We start from the raw sequence: 14,576 nt of genomic DNA on the forward strand, positions 1-14,576 counted from the left end.
TCCTTGCAAAGCGAAGCATTTCACCCTGACTCTTGGCCTTGCATTAAAATGGCAACCCCTCCGAGGACCAAAGTGAACTAATGCCAGTGACATGTTACAGGGGTTACATCTGGGTGATTGATGCCATTTTTATCCAAATCGACACCTACAAGTATTTTTTCTTATTAAGATCGTTTGTAAACATGGTGAGCTGAGACATAGGAGGGGTTTCAGTTTTTTTTAATTTATTTTTTACTATTCCCTTTTCTCTGATGTCACTGTGTGTGTAACACGAGTTTATACAGCCAGAGTCTCCTCTCTCCCTCTGCCCTTTTTCTTTGCTGGTCCTCTGATAAGGACAGGGTGACTTTGTTGAAAAATACTTCCCAATGCAGACCCCTAAGAAGATAACATTTTGTAATTCATTTTCACACAAAAAAAGTAGCCAAATCTTTGCTATTGGTATGGTTACATTTGTTTAGGGAAGCTAGACTGTTAAATTCTTTACAAACAACAAAAATGGTTGTTTTCTAACTGTTTTTGATAATGACCCTTTAAATATTTTCTCCGGCACATTTAAAAGACCAAAACTGATCACTATCTTATGATCGCATGAAGCACTAAATGTAACGGCATTTGGATCATTGGTCTGGTTCCTGAGAAAGGTAGCACCATTGTTTCATATTTAAATCTACTGAGTCGTGCAGGCCAACAGGAAGTCAGAATGGATGATGTTGAGGCTTTCTATTGGCCCGTGCGACACGGAGAGATTATAAGCATCATTTTGTTTCACCTGGAGGAGACAGTACAGGAACTACCTTCAGTAGTAGCAACAGTATCTTAGGTACCTGGGGGTCCTCGGAGCTAAAAAAAAATAGTGTGTTTCAGCTCCAGGGGACGCTCAAAAAAAAACAAGTTGAGTAGGGGGAACTGCTCTTTACTTTTCTGAAGGTTATTTATTGCCTAGAACAGTGTTTCCCAAAGTGTGCGCCTTGGCTAGACGGGCGCCGCGATCAGGGCCGCCAGCAGCGGGAAACAAGGGCTGCTAGTTAACTTTAAAAAAAAAAAAAACCTCTGAAAAAAAACCTCTGAAGCCGGCGCCGGGTCTCCCTGGCAGCGCCGGAAGTGCGAGAGAGGGAGGCCCGGCGCGCACGCTGGAGGAGCAGCACCGGGAGACAGATGTCTCCCAGCAGCACTGCAGCCTCACACCCCCACACCCCCCCCCCCTCCCTCCCCGCAGCACACCGGCTCTGCCCCCCACGTGGCACAGGCCCCCGCAGCACTCCCCCCACGTGGCACAGGCCCCCGCAGCACTGACCTCCCCCGTGCAGGGACCGGGCCGTTCAGCCATACCCCCCCCCCCGGCCCCACGCAGCATCGGGAGGCAACCCCCCCCCCACAAGCCACCGGTCTGACCATCATCCCCAAGGTAAATATATGTATTGGGGGTGTTGGGGTAATTTTTATATGTATTGGGGGTGTGTGATTGTGTGATTGAGTGTATATGTGTATATGTGTATATATATATATATATATATATTACAAACAAAAAATTGACTGCGCTCAACAGGTACTCGAGATCTGAATATAGTAGTAATATTAAACAATCTTGATTAGCAAAAATGATCGACTAAACATAAATTGATGGTAATTCAATAGCTGAATTAATACTGGTATTTACTATACAAGCTTATAATAAGTGGGTGTAATGGTGGACCATAATAAATAAACCTAAAATTGTTAAGAACCCTAAATCACTGTTGCAATTATTAAAATGTATTATTGTGGTAAAAAGCAAATTTAACTCAAATGAAAAATTAAAAATGAATAGAAAAAATATATATATATTGAAAAAAAATTAAAAATAAAAAGCAAAAATGGAAAAAAGGGCTCAAAAATAGGATCTGGCAGCTCTCCACAAGGACCAACGACCTCCCCAGAATCTGCGAACAACAAGAAAAGAAAGCGCCCGATCCTAGTGCAACATAAAAAATACACTTTTAATAAAAAGATTAGGTCCAACAAAGATGCACTCACAAACAAACAATAAATAAAAGCCTGTAATGAGTATACTCATTCGCCTCCACGTGTTGCTCTGGCTCCCTTGGTGTGCTGCTCTCCCTTGGATGAGGTGTCAGCTACTCCGGTAATCTCCACTGGATACAGGTACGGATACGGGTCAGGGATCCAGAGACATTTGCTGTTGTGAGTGCATCTTTGTTGGACCTAATCTTTTTATTAAAAGTGTATTTTTTATGTTGCACTAGGATCGGGCGCTTTCTTTTCTTGTTGTTCATATATATATATATATATATATATATATATATATATACACAGTGTTCGACAAACCTATACATTTGCAAGCCCCGGGCGAGTGGATTTAACATCGTGGCGAGCGCCTATTGGCCCAAGCAGCACACGTTTGGTACTAGGTGGCGAGTAGATTTTTTGGTGATTTGTCGACCACTGTGTGTATATACACATATACACATATACACATATACACACAATCACACACCCCCAATACATATAAAAATTACCCCAATACCCACAATACATATACAAATTACCCCAACACCCCCAATACATATACAAATTACACCAACACCCCCAATACATATACAAATTACCCCAACACATGGGGTTTTTTGTATGCATTTGGGGGGGGGGAGGTTGTATATATTTGGGGGGTAGGGATTTTTTTGTATGTATTCGGGGGTGGGAAGTTTTTAGGTATATATCTTGTGGGGGGAATTGTGGGGGGGAAGACGGAATGAGTAAGCGTGGGGTAATTGACGGAGGGAGAGGAGAGAGGGGGGGTGAGTGAGAAGCAGGGGAGAGAAATACATGCGAGGCGGGAGGGTGAGAGAGAGAGTGTGTGAGAGAGAGAGAGAAAGAGAGAGTGTGTGTGAGAGAGTGTGTGTGAGAGAGTGTGTGTGAGAGAGAGAGTGTGAGAGAGAGAGTGTGAGAGAGAGAGTGTGAGAGAGAGAGTGTGAGAGAGAGAGAGTGTGTGAGAGAGAGTGTGTGAGAGAGAGTGTGTGTGAGAGAGAGAGTGTGTGTGAGAGAGAGAGTGTGAGAGTCTGCGTGTGTGAGAGTCTGCGTGTGTGAGAGAGAGCGAGAGTCTGCGTGAGAGACATACCAACTGCACACTGCAACTGTTAGGTATGTATATACAACTTTGTTTTCACTTTGGGCGCCGTGGAAAAATTCTGATCGATTTAGGGAGCCTTGAACCGAAAAAGTTTGGGAACCACTGTCCTAGAAGATTAAATATACTGTGGATTTCCCCATCTTACTTGGGTTGTCTTTTTGTGACTTGAGAGTAGAAACTTGGCTTCTCTTCGCATGTTTTTTCCTAGAAAGAAGAGTATAAACAAATAAATAAATAAATAGGCAAAAGAGATGAAAGTACAGAGTACCATAGTGGAATCTTTAAATTCCAGTGTACTTGACTCTGTAAGATACAAATGTTACCTGGATTATTAAGATAAACAAGATTGCACACCAATAAAGAACAAAATACTTATATTCACCGGTGCTCCTAGTTCAGGGAATCCCTGTCTGCACTCCAAGCTCAGCAATAAGATAAGAAACAGGGCACAACGGATTTCTGCAAAAAAACCTTTTTATTGGCCAATGTAACAACGTGCCGTTTCAGCAGACACAGCTGCCTTTCTCAAGTTTTGGCTGGCACAATAACTCCCGCCAAGTGTCTCTGTTATATAGCACCCAAAGTCCCCAGGTGTCTCTCATTCCGGCTCAATCTCCAGGTGTCCTCCGCATTCATATGTAGGTCCCGCCATCTTGTGGTTGCCATCTGACTTCATCACGGCCTTCACGCGACCACCGTGCGCCTGGTTTGCGCGTGATGTCATCACGTTGTTCCTCCGCCGTCCGCGCTGGTTGGTCATCTCTGGATCCAATGAAAACATGCTGTTACGGAGAGCGCAATGTCATCCTGTGGGCGTGTCAATCTTTTCATCCAATCGTGGAGTGTTCCTGGTTATACAGGCAACCCCAAACAGATCAATCCTATGGATATGCATCATCTTCTCTTCTTTTCATCATGGTGGGAGTCTGCAGCGACCTATCTTACATCAGGATGGGAGAAACAGATGGAATTAAGAGTTTCACCCTGACTTTATTAAAACAAAGCCAGTCCCCTTATCGTGAATAAAATTCAAAAGTGAAAAGATATCAAACTTGAACAATAAAAAAACTTTTGGAATAAGGTTGTCTGCCATTACTTTGTGCTTTTCCTTTCACATAGTATTAAGTCTGATTTTTCTCAAGGATGTCCCTGCCGAGCAGTAGCAAAATCTTGGTATCCTGTTCTATTGGGGGGATGCGGTCAGTCATTCCCGTAAGGTGTGGGTGATGATATGCCACGTCTGGTGTGGGAATCTCGTTCCTGTTTGCCGCCATGTGATTGCACTCTATGAGTGTAGGGAGAAGTATCTTTACCCTGCCATCAACGGGATGTATGGTATAGCCATTTGCTCTTCTCCCTGTTGTCTCAGTTAGTCCTGCGTGACATAGTGACATAGTGTTTCTAAGCACTTTGCTGAACGCCATAATTCAAACCCCAAAGGCCTAAAATTCACTGCAATAGAAAATGTTCTACCTCATTGGAGGGGAAGAAGTAGAGAGTTAGACCTAAGCAAGAGAGAAATGTTTTGGGTTCACAAATTGAACACACTGATCCCCAAAGGCTTAAATGCTGATTTTGAAATTATTCCATTTTTGATCTGATTTCTCTACTTCTTCCCCTCCCCCCCCCCTTTCCATTTTTACATACAGAGTTTTTTTACATACAGTGTTTTTTTACATACAGTATTTTTGAGAATCTTGTTCTATTCTTCTCTATTCCATTGGTGGCATTGCTATTCACTGTTCTGTGTGTTTGCACTTAATGCATATTTTCTAATTTATATTCTATCCTGATTACACTATATACATTGCATTTGCCTTCTTAATAACTTCTTAATAACCTCTTACTAACTTTTAAAGATTTTTATAAGAACATATTTTTAAATCACATAATTTTAGGATATTGCAGTATAAACATTTATTAACCTGTTTGTTTTTTTCTTTCTCTCTCTCCTCCATTCTTTTCCGTCGTTATTTGCCACAAGCGTCAGTATATATTTTAAACACAAATATATTTCTTTATTAAACATTTTATTTTTTTTTATTAATATCCCCCTTTTTTAATATAACATTTTCTTTTTTTAATATATTTCTTTTTGTAATAAAATAAAATTTTATTCACCAATGTTATTTATATGTATTTGCCCTTATTTTTGAACCACAGTGTGATGTGCCACTTGTGTGGCAACCTGTGGGTTAACTTTGTGATCAATTAGTATACACACCCTGTCCTCCAATCAAATACCAATTAACTTGGGTATATAACAGCCACAATTCTCAATGGACACCATCTGCTCCTGAGGAAGCTGTTAGAGAACAGCGAAAAGCGTTGAGCCAAGCCTTTAGTCCACCATAGCCCTGCTGCAAGTGAAGACGTGTGAGGTGTCTGCTGCCTATACCAGCGATCGGCTGAGATTCATCTCCCCCGCTCCCCACCGGTTGTCATCCCCCGTGCCGCCGGAAGTGACGTCAGACGCCATACCGCGACGGGGAGGTGGAAGCGAAGGGAAGCTATCCAGCCAGCACACCATCGCCAAAAAGCCCTCTACTGTCTCACGAAACTGCTACGGGAATACCTTTCAAGTACTTATTGTAAGTACATTTGTGCACCTTGCGTGATGAGATAAAAATCTGTACTTTATGGTCTATACTATAGTCCGTCTTTCTTTCATATTATCCTACGTGAACCTGAGCTGTTATACCTTGAGATTATCCCGCATGAAGTTAACTACTATCAAGTTCCCCTCTCTGTGTATACCCCACACTGATGTCATCCTGACAGAGTCAGACCACTGCCTGTTTATATCTTACATGCTGTAAGTAGGAATTGCATTAGAGCCAAGATTCACCCATTCTCCGCTTGTCTTAACATATTGCACTATCACTGTGTTTATATTTTCTATTTCTTGGTGTGTTCCTGAGAATACCGCTCCCTTCCCCCCCCCCCTGTGGATCAGTTAGTCCTGCGCATGTTCTGAGTGTGTAGGGTGACGCATTGTCTTGTGTGTTGAACAAGCTAAAGAACTTTGACTTCACTAATGATCTGTTCTTGCTTTGATCATCGATGATTGCATACATCCTAATAGCCCTTTCAGGTTGTCCCTTTGGGTATACTGCAACAAAGCATTTTTTTGAGTGTAGGAGATGTTTGCAGAGCTATGCAATGGAGACAGTTTTTAAGGTAAAATTAAAATAAGACTTTATTGCGCCTGTTCCTTTAAACACTGCAGACACAAACATAAAAGAAAAACCTACTTCACATTGGAGAAATTCCTACACATTTTACTTCAGCCCTATCTAGCTGGGTGGGTAGCTAAGCTGCTAACCCACCCCCCCCCCCCCCACCCCCACACACATACATACATACATATACACCCATCAGTCCAAAAAGAAAGTATTATCTGTATCTGGGGTTTCTGTAGGGGAAGACCTCTCTGTTCTCCTGGGTCAGCATGCTTGTGTGCTATGGCACTCTCTGTGTCCAGGTATAGAGGTCTTGTCCCCTTGTCTTGCTGGCAGCATACAGTCATGTGTGCATCAAGACATATTATTTTCCTTAGTTCAGCCCAGGTGTGGGCTAATGAATCTTCTTCCTGTTTCTCAGAACAGGCTTTTTCAGACAGTCCTAATCAACCAGGTGGAGTCTGATTGATTGCTGGTGTGCAATTAACCAGCACACTGCGGGATTAATGGCAAGGTTTTCAAACAGTGATAAGTCCCTGTTACATACCTCCCGTTTGTGGGAAACTCAGGCTTACCACGGCCGAAGCCCATCATTCCACTCTCACTCGAGATATCTCTGCGGCTCGAATGAGAGTAGATGGAGTACGAGAACCCTCAGTTCTGCTGGGATTCTAACCCTTTCTCCAGGTTATTAGTGTCTCCTCCAGAAGGTGCTTGAAATCAGCACTCCTCAGTCGCTCGAGGAGGACTTTTTCCAAGTACATTCTTTCTACTGACCGCATGGTTGTGAGATTTCTCCTATGTCTGTAACGCAATTCTCGCTACAAACCAGACGTGACCGAGAGGCTGAGGTAGGGAATTGAATATACTCCAACCCACAACCGCGAGGCGCGTCTTGAGTTTAGAATAGTCTTAGCAAGCCGGGTAAGGAGAATAGAAATCGGGATGGTCGTATACTTGCCGGGTCTGGATGGGAGAGTGGAGGATCATCGAGGGTACGTAGCCGTGGTCAGGAGTATGGAGTAGGGGATGTAGTAGGATGAGCCGTGGTCGAGGAGATGTAAGGATGGCTGTACATAAGCCGGGTCAGGAGAGGAGAAGTTCGGAGTCCAAGGAGAAGCAGGGTCGGGTAACAGCAGGAACAAGACAGCAAGGTTCAAGAATGCAGCAAGGCACAGCGTCACAAAACTAGGTTATGCTTGGCAATGAGTGAAAGACCAGGCAGAGTATATATACCGGAGTCCTCCAATGGGCAGACAGCAACAAACCAAGAAGTACTGATGATAGGCTGCTGGATAGCACAGGGTATCCTATTGCACAATATATATACACAAGGGGCACGTCGCTACACCAGACACACATACAAAATTACAGGAAGTAATCTACCTGGTGCAAGGGAGAAAGCACAAATAGTTACATACAAATAATCAACTAGGATTATAAATAGCCCCCTATAGTTGCACTCTAGGTAGGTGACAAATATAGTATATTGTCAACTAGTAGCTGGCTAAATAATTGCCTAATCCTTACATAGGATACACCGCAAAAAGGTCACACTCAAATGAAAATAACAAAAACTTTAATAGAATGCTATAAAAACGACGAGACACTATAAAAATGCACAACAGTGCATAGATAAAATCCCCAAATGTGTGGTGTCACGGTGCAAAAATGAAAAAAGTGTGTTCAAAACGTATAGCTAGTGACAAATCAAAAGCTATATAAAGGCTGCACAGTCTCATACACACGTGTGGTAAACCAAAATAATGCTGTGATAATAGACAGCGCAGGGTAAGGTATAAAGAAGCTCAATGCAAACAAAATATGGTCGGATGTACAGCGTATAACCTCCTACATAGGGTGATAAGTGACAGCTGTAGCTAGGGCTCTGTGAAATCTCTAGAGCAGCTTAGTCAGGACTTATGCGTTAAGTGCAGGGTCCCATACAATCATAACCGGTTGACAGACCATAAATGTCGCACAAGTAGAGGCCCCTAGATGATATGGTCTAAGAAGAGCCCAGTGTGGTAATATACAACCTGATATAGATCTCCTGCATGTAGTGGTATTGGCAGCCGTAGCTCCGTGTAATCTCTGGAGCAGCCGTGACTCCAAACACAAGCCGCGCATGCGTCAACGTGATGATGTCACCGCGTTCCCGACGTACGTTTCACGCATCACCGCGCGCTTTCTCAAGGGGGAGGAATGTGTAGCATCGTATAGTAAGACCTTATAAACCCTCCCTGGAGGGGAGGGGCGGATGACGTATGCCTAATAGTATTAAAGAGGCATAGTAGGTACACACATAGCCCTCACATAACGGAAAGGAATCGTGGGGGGGGGGGGGGGTTGGGGGAGGGGGGAAGATGTGGAAGGGTAGTGGGATAGATAAGGGGAAGGAAGGAGACGGAAAATTAACCATGTCACCACATAAAAGTGGAACTCAAACCTCAAATAGCAAGGTCTCTCCTAATAAAGGCAAATGTATGCCCATGAGTGGATAAGGTCACATCAGACAGGCATAATGTGGAAAAACAGTATGAGTGAAAACTGGGCGAAGATTGTATAGTGAAAGTAAATAATTGTAAGGTTGTCCAAAAAATGTCCAAAAAATGGTCACAGAAGAAATACAAATGATACACATCAAATGAACAAGGGGGACCAGGGTGAATGAATAATGTAGGAATGAGCTACACTAGGCAGAGCCGCCTAAAAAGTCAAAACGGCTCCTTCTAAGCTGGTAGGAATAAATTCTATATACCTGGATCCCTCTAGCCCAGAGTTTCCCAAACTTTTTTTTCCGTGACCCGGTTATTTTTGAACTTCTCCTTCGTGACCCACTAAAATTTTTATCACCTATAGGGCCTGCACAGACACACACACAGCCACTGATATACACACACACACAGCCACTGATACACACACACACACGCAGCCACTGGCACACACACTGATACACACACGCAGCCACTGACACACACACGCAGCCACACAGACACTGATACACACACACAGACACTGATACACAGACACACTGATACACACACACACACTGATACACACACAGAGACACTGCTACACACACAGAGACACTGCTACACACACACACAAACACTGATACACACACAGACACATACACACATACATACACTGATACTGATACACACACACTGATACACACACACACAGACACTGATACACACACACACAGACACTGATACACACACACAGACACTGATACTCACACACACACACACTGATACACACACAGACACTGATACACACACACACACATACACTGATACTGATACACACACAGGGACAGGGACACTTGGGTGGGAGGGGGGGACTGTGACTGGGTGGGTGTGTGGGAGACGGTGGGTGAGTGACTGGGTGGGTGAGTGACTGTGTGGGTGACAGTGACTGGGTGGGTTGGAGTCAGTGACTGGGTGGGAGAGAGTGACTGGGTGGGTGAGAGTGAGTGGGTGGGGTGACTTACCTTGCCACCGGACGCTTTCCCCAGCTGCACCCGATATCCTCTGCTGCCCGGAACGGGAGGTAGGCTTGGGGGCATGGGAGATGGGCTCAGGAGGGGGTGCTACACTAGGCGGAGCCACCTAAAAAGTCAAAACGGCTCCTTCTAAGCTGGTAGTAATAAATTCTATATACCTGGATCCCTCTAGCCCTATGTGAGGAATGAGGAGAAAATAAAGCCCTCATTCAATCCATGTGGTGCCAGTGTGTTGAGGTGATAGTTCCATCGGCATTCTCGCTGACGCAGCCTAGTGTCCCAGTTGCCCTTGCGTGGGCCCCAGGGTATATGAGCTATGCCTATGAATCTGAGATTGGAAGAATCACCGTGATGTGCATCATTAATATGTCTGGCCATGGGTGTGTCGAGTTTGTTCCGTACTAACACAAGGTGTTCCAAAATACGTACTTTTAAAGCCCTGTGTGTTTCACCAACATACTGCTTTCCACATGCGCACTGGATAAGGTACACCACACCTGTGGTAAGACAATTAATAAAGTCTTTGATGGTATAGGTATGCGATGATGTAGAGTCGGTGAAAGTTTTAGGTACCTTGACTGAAGGGCAAGCCTTACAGCGTCCACAGGTGGACGTATCGTTAGGTTTTTGGCCCAACCATGTACGTGATGGTTTGGTCTGAAAATGGCTTTTAACCAAACGGTCACGTAAATTACACGCTCGGCGGCTAACCATATTCGGTGTTGGCTGCAGTATCTTCGCCAGGTCCTGATCCTGGAGTAGTATATGCCAATGTTTGCTCAGGATCTGGCAGATGGTCCGCCATTGGTTACAATAAGTACCAACGAAATGTATTGTCTGGGTCTCATCGTCAGTGACTCTAGGATGGTCAGTTAAGAGACTAGGTCTGGGTGTGGTGAGTGATCTGTGATAGGCTTTTTTAACCGTAGTCTTGAAATACCCTCTATCTAGGAAGCGTCTGGTGAGGTCTTTGGCCTGAATTTTAAACTCTGTCAAGGTCGTACAATTTTGTTTAATGCGTAAGAACTGCCCAGTGGGTATGTTAGTAATGAGTTGTCTAGGGTGGTGGCTATCTGCTACAAGGAGACTGTTCATTGCTGTAGGTTTACGGTATATGGTTGTCTCTAATTTACCATCCTGCTGTTTATAACTGGTGATATCAAGGAAGTTGATACTCAGTTTGAACTTCAAAGGTAAGTTTGAGGTTGTGTGTATTGTCATTGAGCTTATCAATAAACTCGACCAGGAGTTCCTTGGTGCCACTCCATAGGAGAAGCACATCATCGATGTACCGCGACCAAACTCAATATGGTCAGTATACTTAGAGTATTCCTCCATGAACACCACGGTTTCCTCCCACCAGCCCAGATATAAGTTAGCATAGGTGGGAGCACACGTGGTGCCTATGGCGGTACCTTGTGTTTGATGATAAATTTTATGATTGAATAAAAAGAAATTCCTGGTCAGCACAAAGTTCAATAACTTTAAAACAAAATCATTATGTACCCTTGAGTGAGTATCTCTAGCCCGAAGAAAGTGTTTGACAGCTTGTAGTCCTGAGGAATGAGGAATACTTGTATACAAGCTCTCTACATCAATCCCCACAAGTAAAGTGTTATTGTCCACTATGATGTCCTCTAGTCTCAGCAAGGCTGCTTTTGTATCCTTAAGATACGAGGGGAGGGTTTCAACAAAGGGGCGTAGGAATGTGTCAAGATAGATACTGGCGTTGGAAGTAAGATTGCCCACGCCAGACACTATTGGTCTACCTGGTGGTGGGTAGACGCCCTTATGTACCTAGGGTAGGTGGTAAAATATGGACAAGGGGGGATGTTTGATGAATATAAACTCCAATTCAGTTTTGGTAATCACCTTATTTTCTAGACCCAAATGCAAAATTTCCAACAATTCAGTCTGAAAAGTTTCAGTCGGGTCTTGTGGTAAAATCTTATAGCAGTGTTGATCAGACAAAAGCCTAGTACATTCACTAACATATGAGGATGTATCCAGAATGACAACATTGCCACCTTTGTCCGATGGTTTGATAGTAATTTTGTCATTCTTCTCAAGATCTTTAAGTGCTTTGTATTCCCTATAGTCCAGGTTAAAATTTTTGGAATCTTTTGTCATTTTTTTGAAGTCATTAGACACCAGCTGGGTAAAGACATCCACATTAGTGCAAGACTGCAAGGATGGTGTAAACCGCGATTTGTTACGTAGTTTAGTAAAGGGTCCCTCACCAGGATTTCTTGTATTCTCTTCCTCTAATTCATGTAACATCTCTAATAATGCGTGATCTTGCGTGTCAAAATTTGCAGATGGTGTATTGATACTTAACATTCTTTGTCTACGTTTGAAGAAAACGTGGAGTGATAGTTTCTGAGCAAAAAGGTTGAGATCCTTAATGTTCTCGAAAGTGTCAGTCTGGTGAGTTGGGCAAAAGGTTAACCCTCTAGAGAGGACTTTAAGGTGGTCATCAGTGAGTGTTTCAAAGGAAAGATTTATTACCTGCGTCGGTGATACCGTCCGCGTCTGTAGGGTCTCCTCATTCCCTGGTCCTTGTAATCCCAGACAACTCTGTCCCTTAGTTTCATGGCCTGTTCTCTAAATCTCCAGTAGACTTACCTGTTATACCAACAGAAACGGAGGATATTAAAAAATATTTCTTCAATTTGGAACATCACATGAGCATTCAGGCGAAGATATGGTGGGAGGTAACAAGCCTGACAAACTATGCATCAGCAGGATTGTTCCTAGAGGTTTGAGAGTATATCTAGCTCCCTCCCACCTTATTAATGATACTCAATTCATTAAGGATTGGGAAAGCACCCTCCTTAAATGCTCAAGTGATTTAATTTCCTTACTTACTGTATATCATATGAAACCAACCGACTGGAGAAAATTAATACAGAGATTAATACTCTATTAGCTGAAGTAGACACATGGCGAGAACATTCAGACTTCATTAACTATGAGAAACGTCTCAAAGGCCAAATAGATAAACTCACAGCTGACATTAAAGCAAGAAAATCTCGTAAATTTACCAGAGACACTATCGATTATGAAACAAATACCATCTTTTCGTACAAAAAGAAACGTGAGAAAGCAGGCAAAAATATAGAAAATATTGACTGACACTTTCGAGAACATTAAGGATCTCAACCTTTTTGCTCGGAAACTATCACTCCACGTTTTCTTCAAACGTAGACAAAGAATGTTAAGTATCAATACACCATCTGCAAATTTTGACACACAAGATCACACATTCTTAGAGATGTTACATGAATTCGAGGAAGAGAATACAAGAAATCCTGGTGAGAGGACTGTAACAGGAGACTTATCCCTGTTCAGTAATGTTCCTTTAATCTAGCAGTGTGGTAGTTAATTACTAAACACCACCTGCCTGATTAGATTGTTTACAAAAAGCCTGCCTTTGAGACAGGAAGTGAGTCTCTTTAGCTCTGACTGAGAGCTGACCTTTGGAGACACCACAATGTCTTGAGTTCTGCCAGCCACACAGCAGAGCTGATTGCAAGACACCCAATAAGACTTCTAAACCTGGATGCTGATATTTTTCTGTGCACGCACGGGTGCGGTTCCAGGAGAGCAGAGAAGCTTACTCTACAGCTGATAAACAGATAAGACTTTCATTATTAAGAGACTGCTTATATCTGCTTATTTTCATGCTATGTGTTTGGGATGGGAGAAATGCTTAACTAATGGAGATGTGAACTAATTGCAAGGATTTCACTAGAAATACTCCCAAGTGAATGGAAGCTTTGTTCCCCCCTGTGTTTGGATAATTTCCTGATGAAAAGGACAAGGCACAATAAAGCCTATTATAATTTCACATTATAACGACTCCAATTGGGTACCTCTGTGACCATCCGTCTACATTTGGTGTCCGAGGAGGGACAAGAGGTGTCTTTGTAGTTAAAAAGGACCGGAGTTTTTATGTGAAATTTTTTGTTATGCTTTTTGCCTAGTCTAAACAACTTGAAAAAAAAAAAACCTCTCATGCAGCAGAGGCAGAGTTAAAGGGGTACACACCACTGAAACTTACACTGCACTGAGACTTACAAAAAACACGGATGGACTCTTTTCCCCAATCCCAAGAGACTGTTGAAGCAGGTAAACCTTTAATTGCCTATCACAAAGTGTAAAACGGTCATTGAAATAGGGGTTTTGCCTTCCAGCCATAGTCAGGGTTCAAGAAGTGTCAGCCCTTGAAAAGGGATAGGTGTTTGTTGTTTTCAAAAGTTTCGCTGAAGCAGTGAATACAGATGGTGACCCACGAGTGGTACTGATTTTGCAGATAAAGGTTGCCACACCGCATAGGACTACCAGCTGTGAATGGAGTATATGCAGAAAAGTGTGAAAATTGATACAAGACTGTGCTGAAGCAGGGGAATTTTTAGCAAACAAATGCTGAGTGTAAAATTGCCCTATAAAGGAAAAAGGTTTTTCAAAGCCAATTACTGAGTGTTGAGTCACCCTGCCGGGAATGAAAGAAATAGTCCACTGCAAAGAATGTTTTTTTTCTGCAAGTAAAAAAGTATGCCTATTATCTTGGGAGCAAAACAGACACCCAAAGAGTGAAGTGTGAATGCCATAATACCCAAAGATGAGACTGAAAATTACTGAACTCAGGCAGAAAACCAAATTCTGTTGCTGAAGCGGAGGGATTGCACCCAGCAAGTAAATGGTGTATAGCAAATAGACTTTTTTTTTTACCTAGCCGCTGCACAATTTG

General features: G+C 43.0%; 1 protein-coding gene across 1 annotated transcript in view; it reads right to left on the reverse strand.

Annotated features, from left to right (window-relative positions):
- LOC142492359 (E3 ubiquitin-protein ligase PHF7-like) overlaps positions 1-12,437 on the reverse strand; it is a 125,919-nt gene extending 113,482 nt beyond the window's left edge. Inside the window, exons 1-2 of the mRNA XM_075595006.1 lie at positions 12,332-12,437; positions 3,276-3,334 (exon numbers count right to left, since the gene is read on the reverse strand). Of these exons, the coding sequence (XP_075451121.1) occupies positions 3,276-3,334; positions 12,332-12,417 (145 nt within the window). The 5' untranslated portion in view covers positions 12,418-12,437. The remainder of the gene's footprint in view (positions 1-3,275; positions 3,335-12,331) is intronic.
- Positions 12,438-14,576: the final 2,139 nt, after the last annotated feature.

The sequence above is a fragment of the Ascaphus truei genome, chromosome 4, assembly GCF_040206685.1.
Source record: "Ascaphus truei isolate aAscTru1 chromosome 4, aAscTru1.hap1, whole genome shotgun sequence".
Classification (NCBI taxonomy): Eukaryota; Metazoa; Chordata; class Amphibia; order Anura; family Ascaphidae; genus Ascaphus; species Ascaphus truei.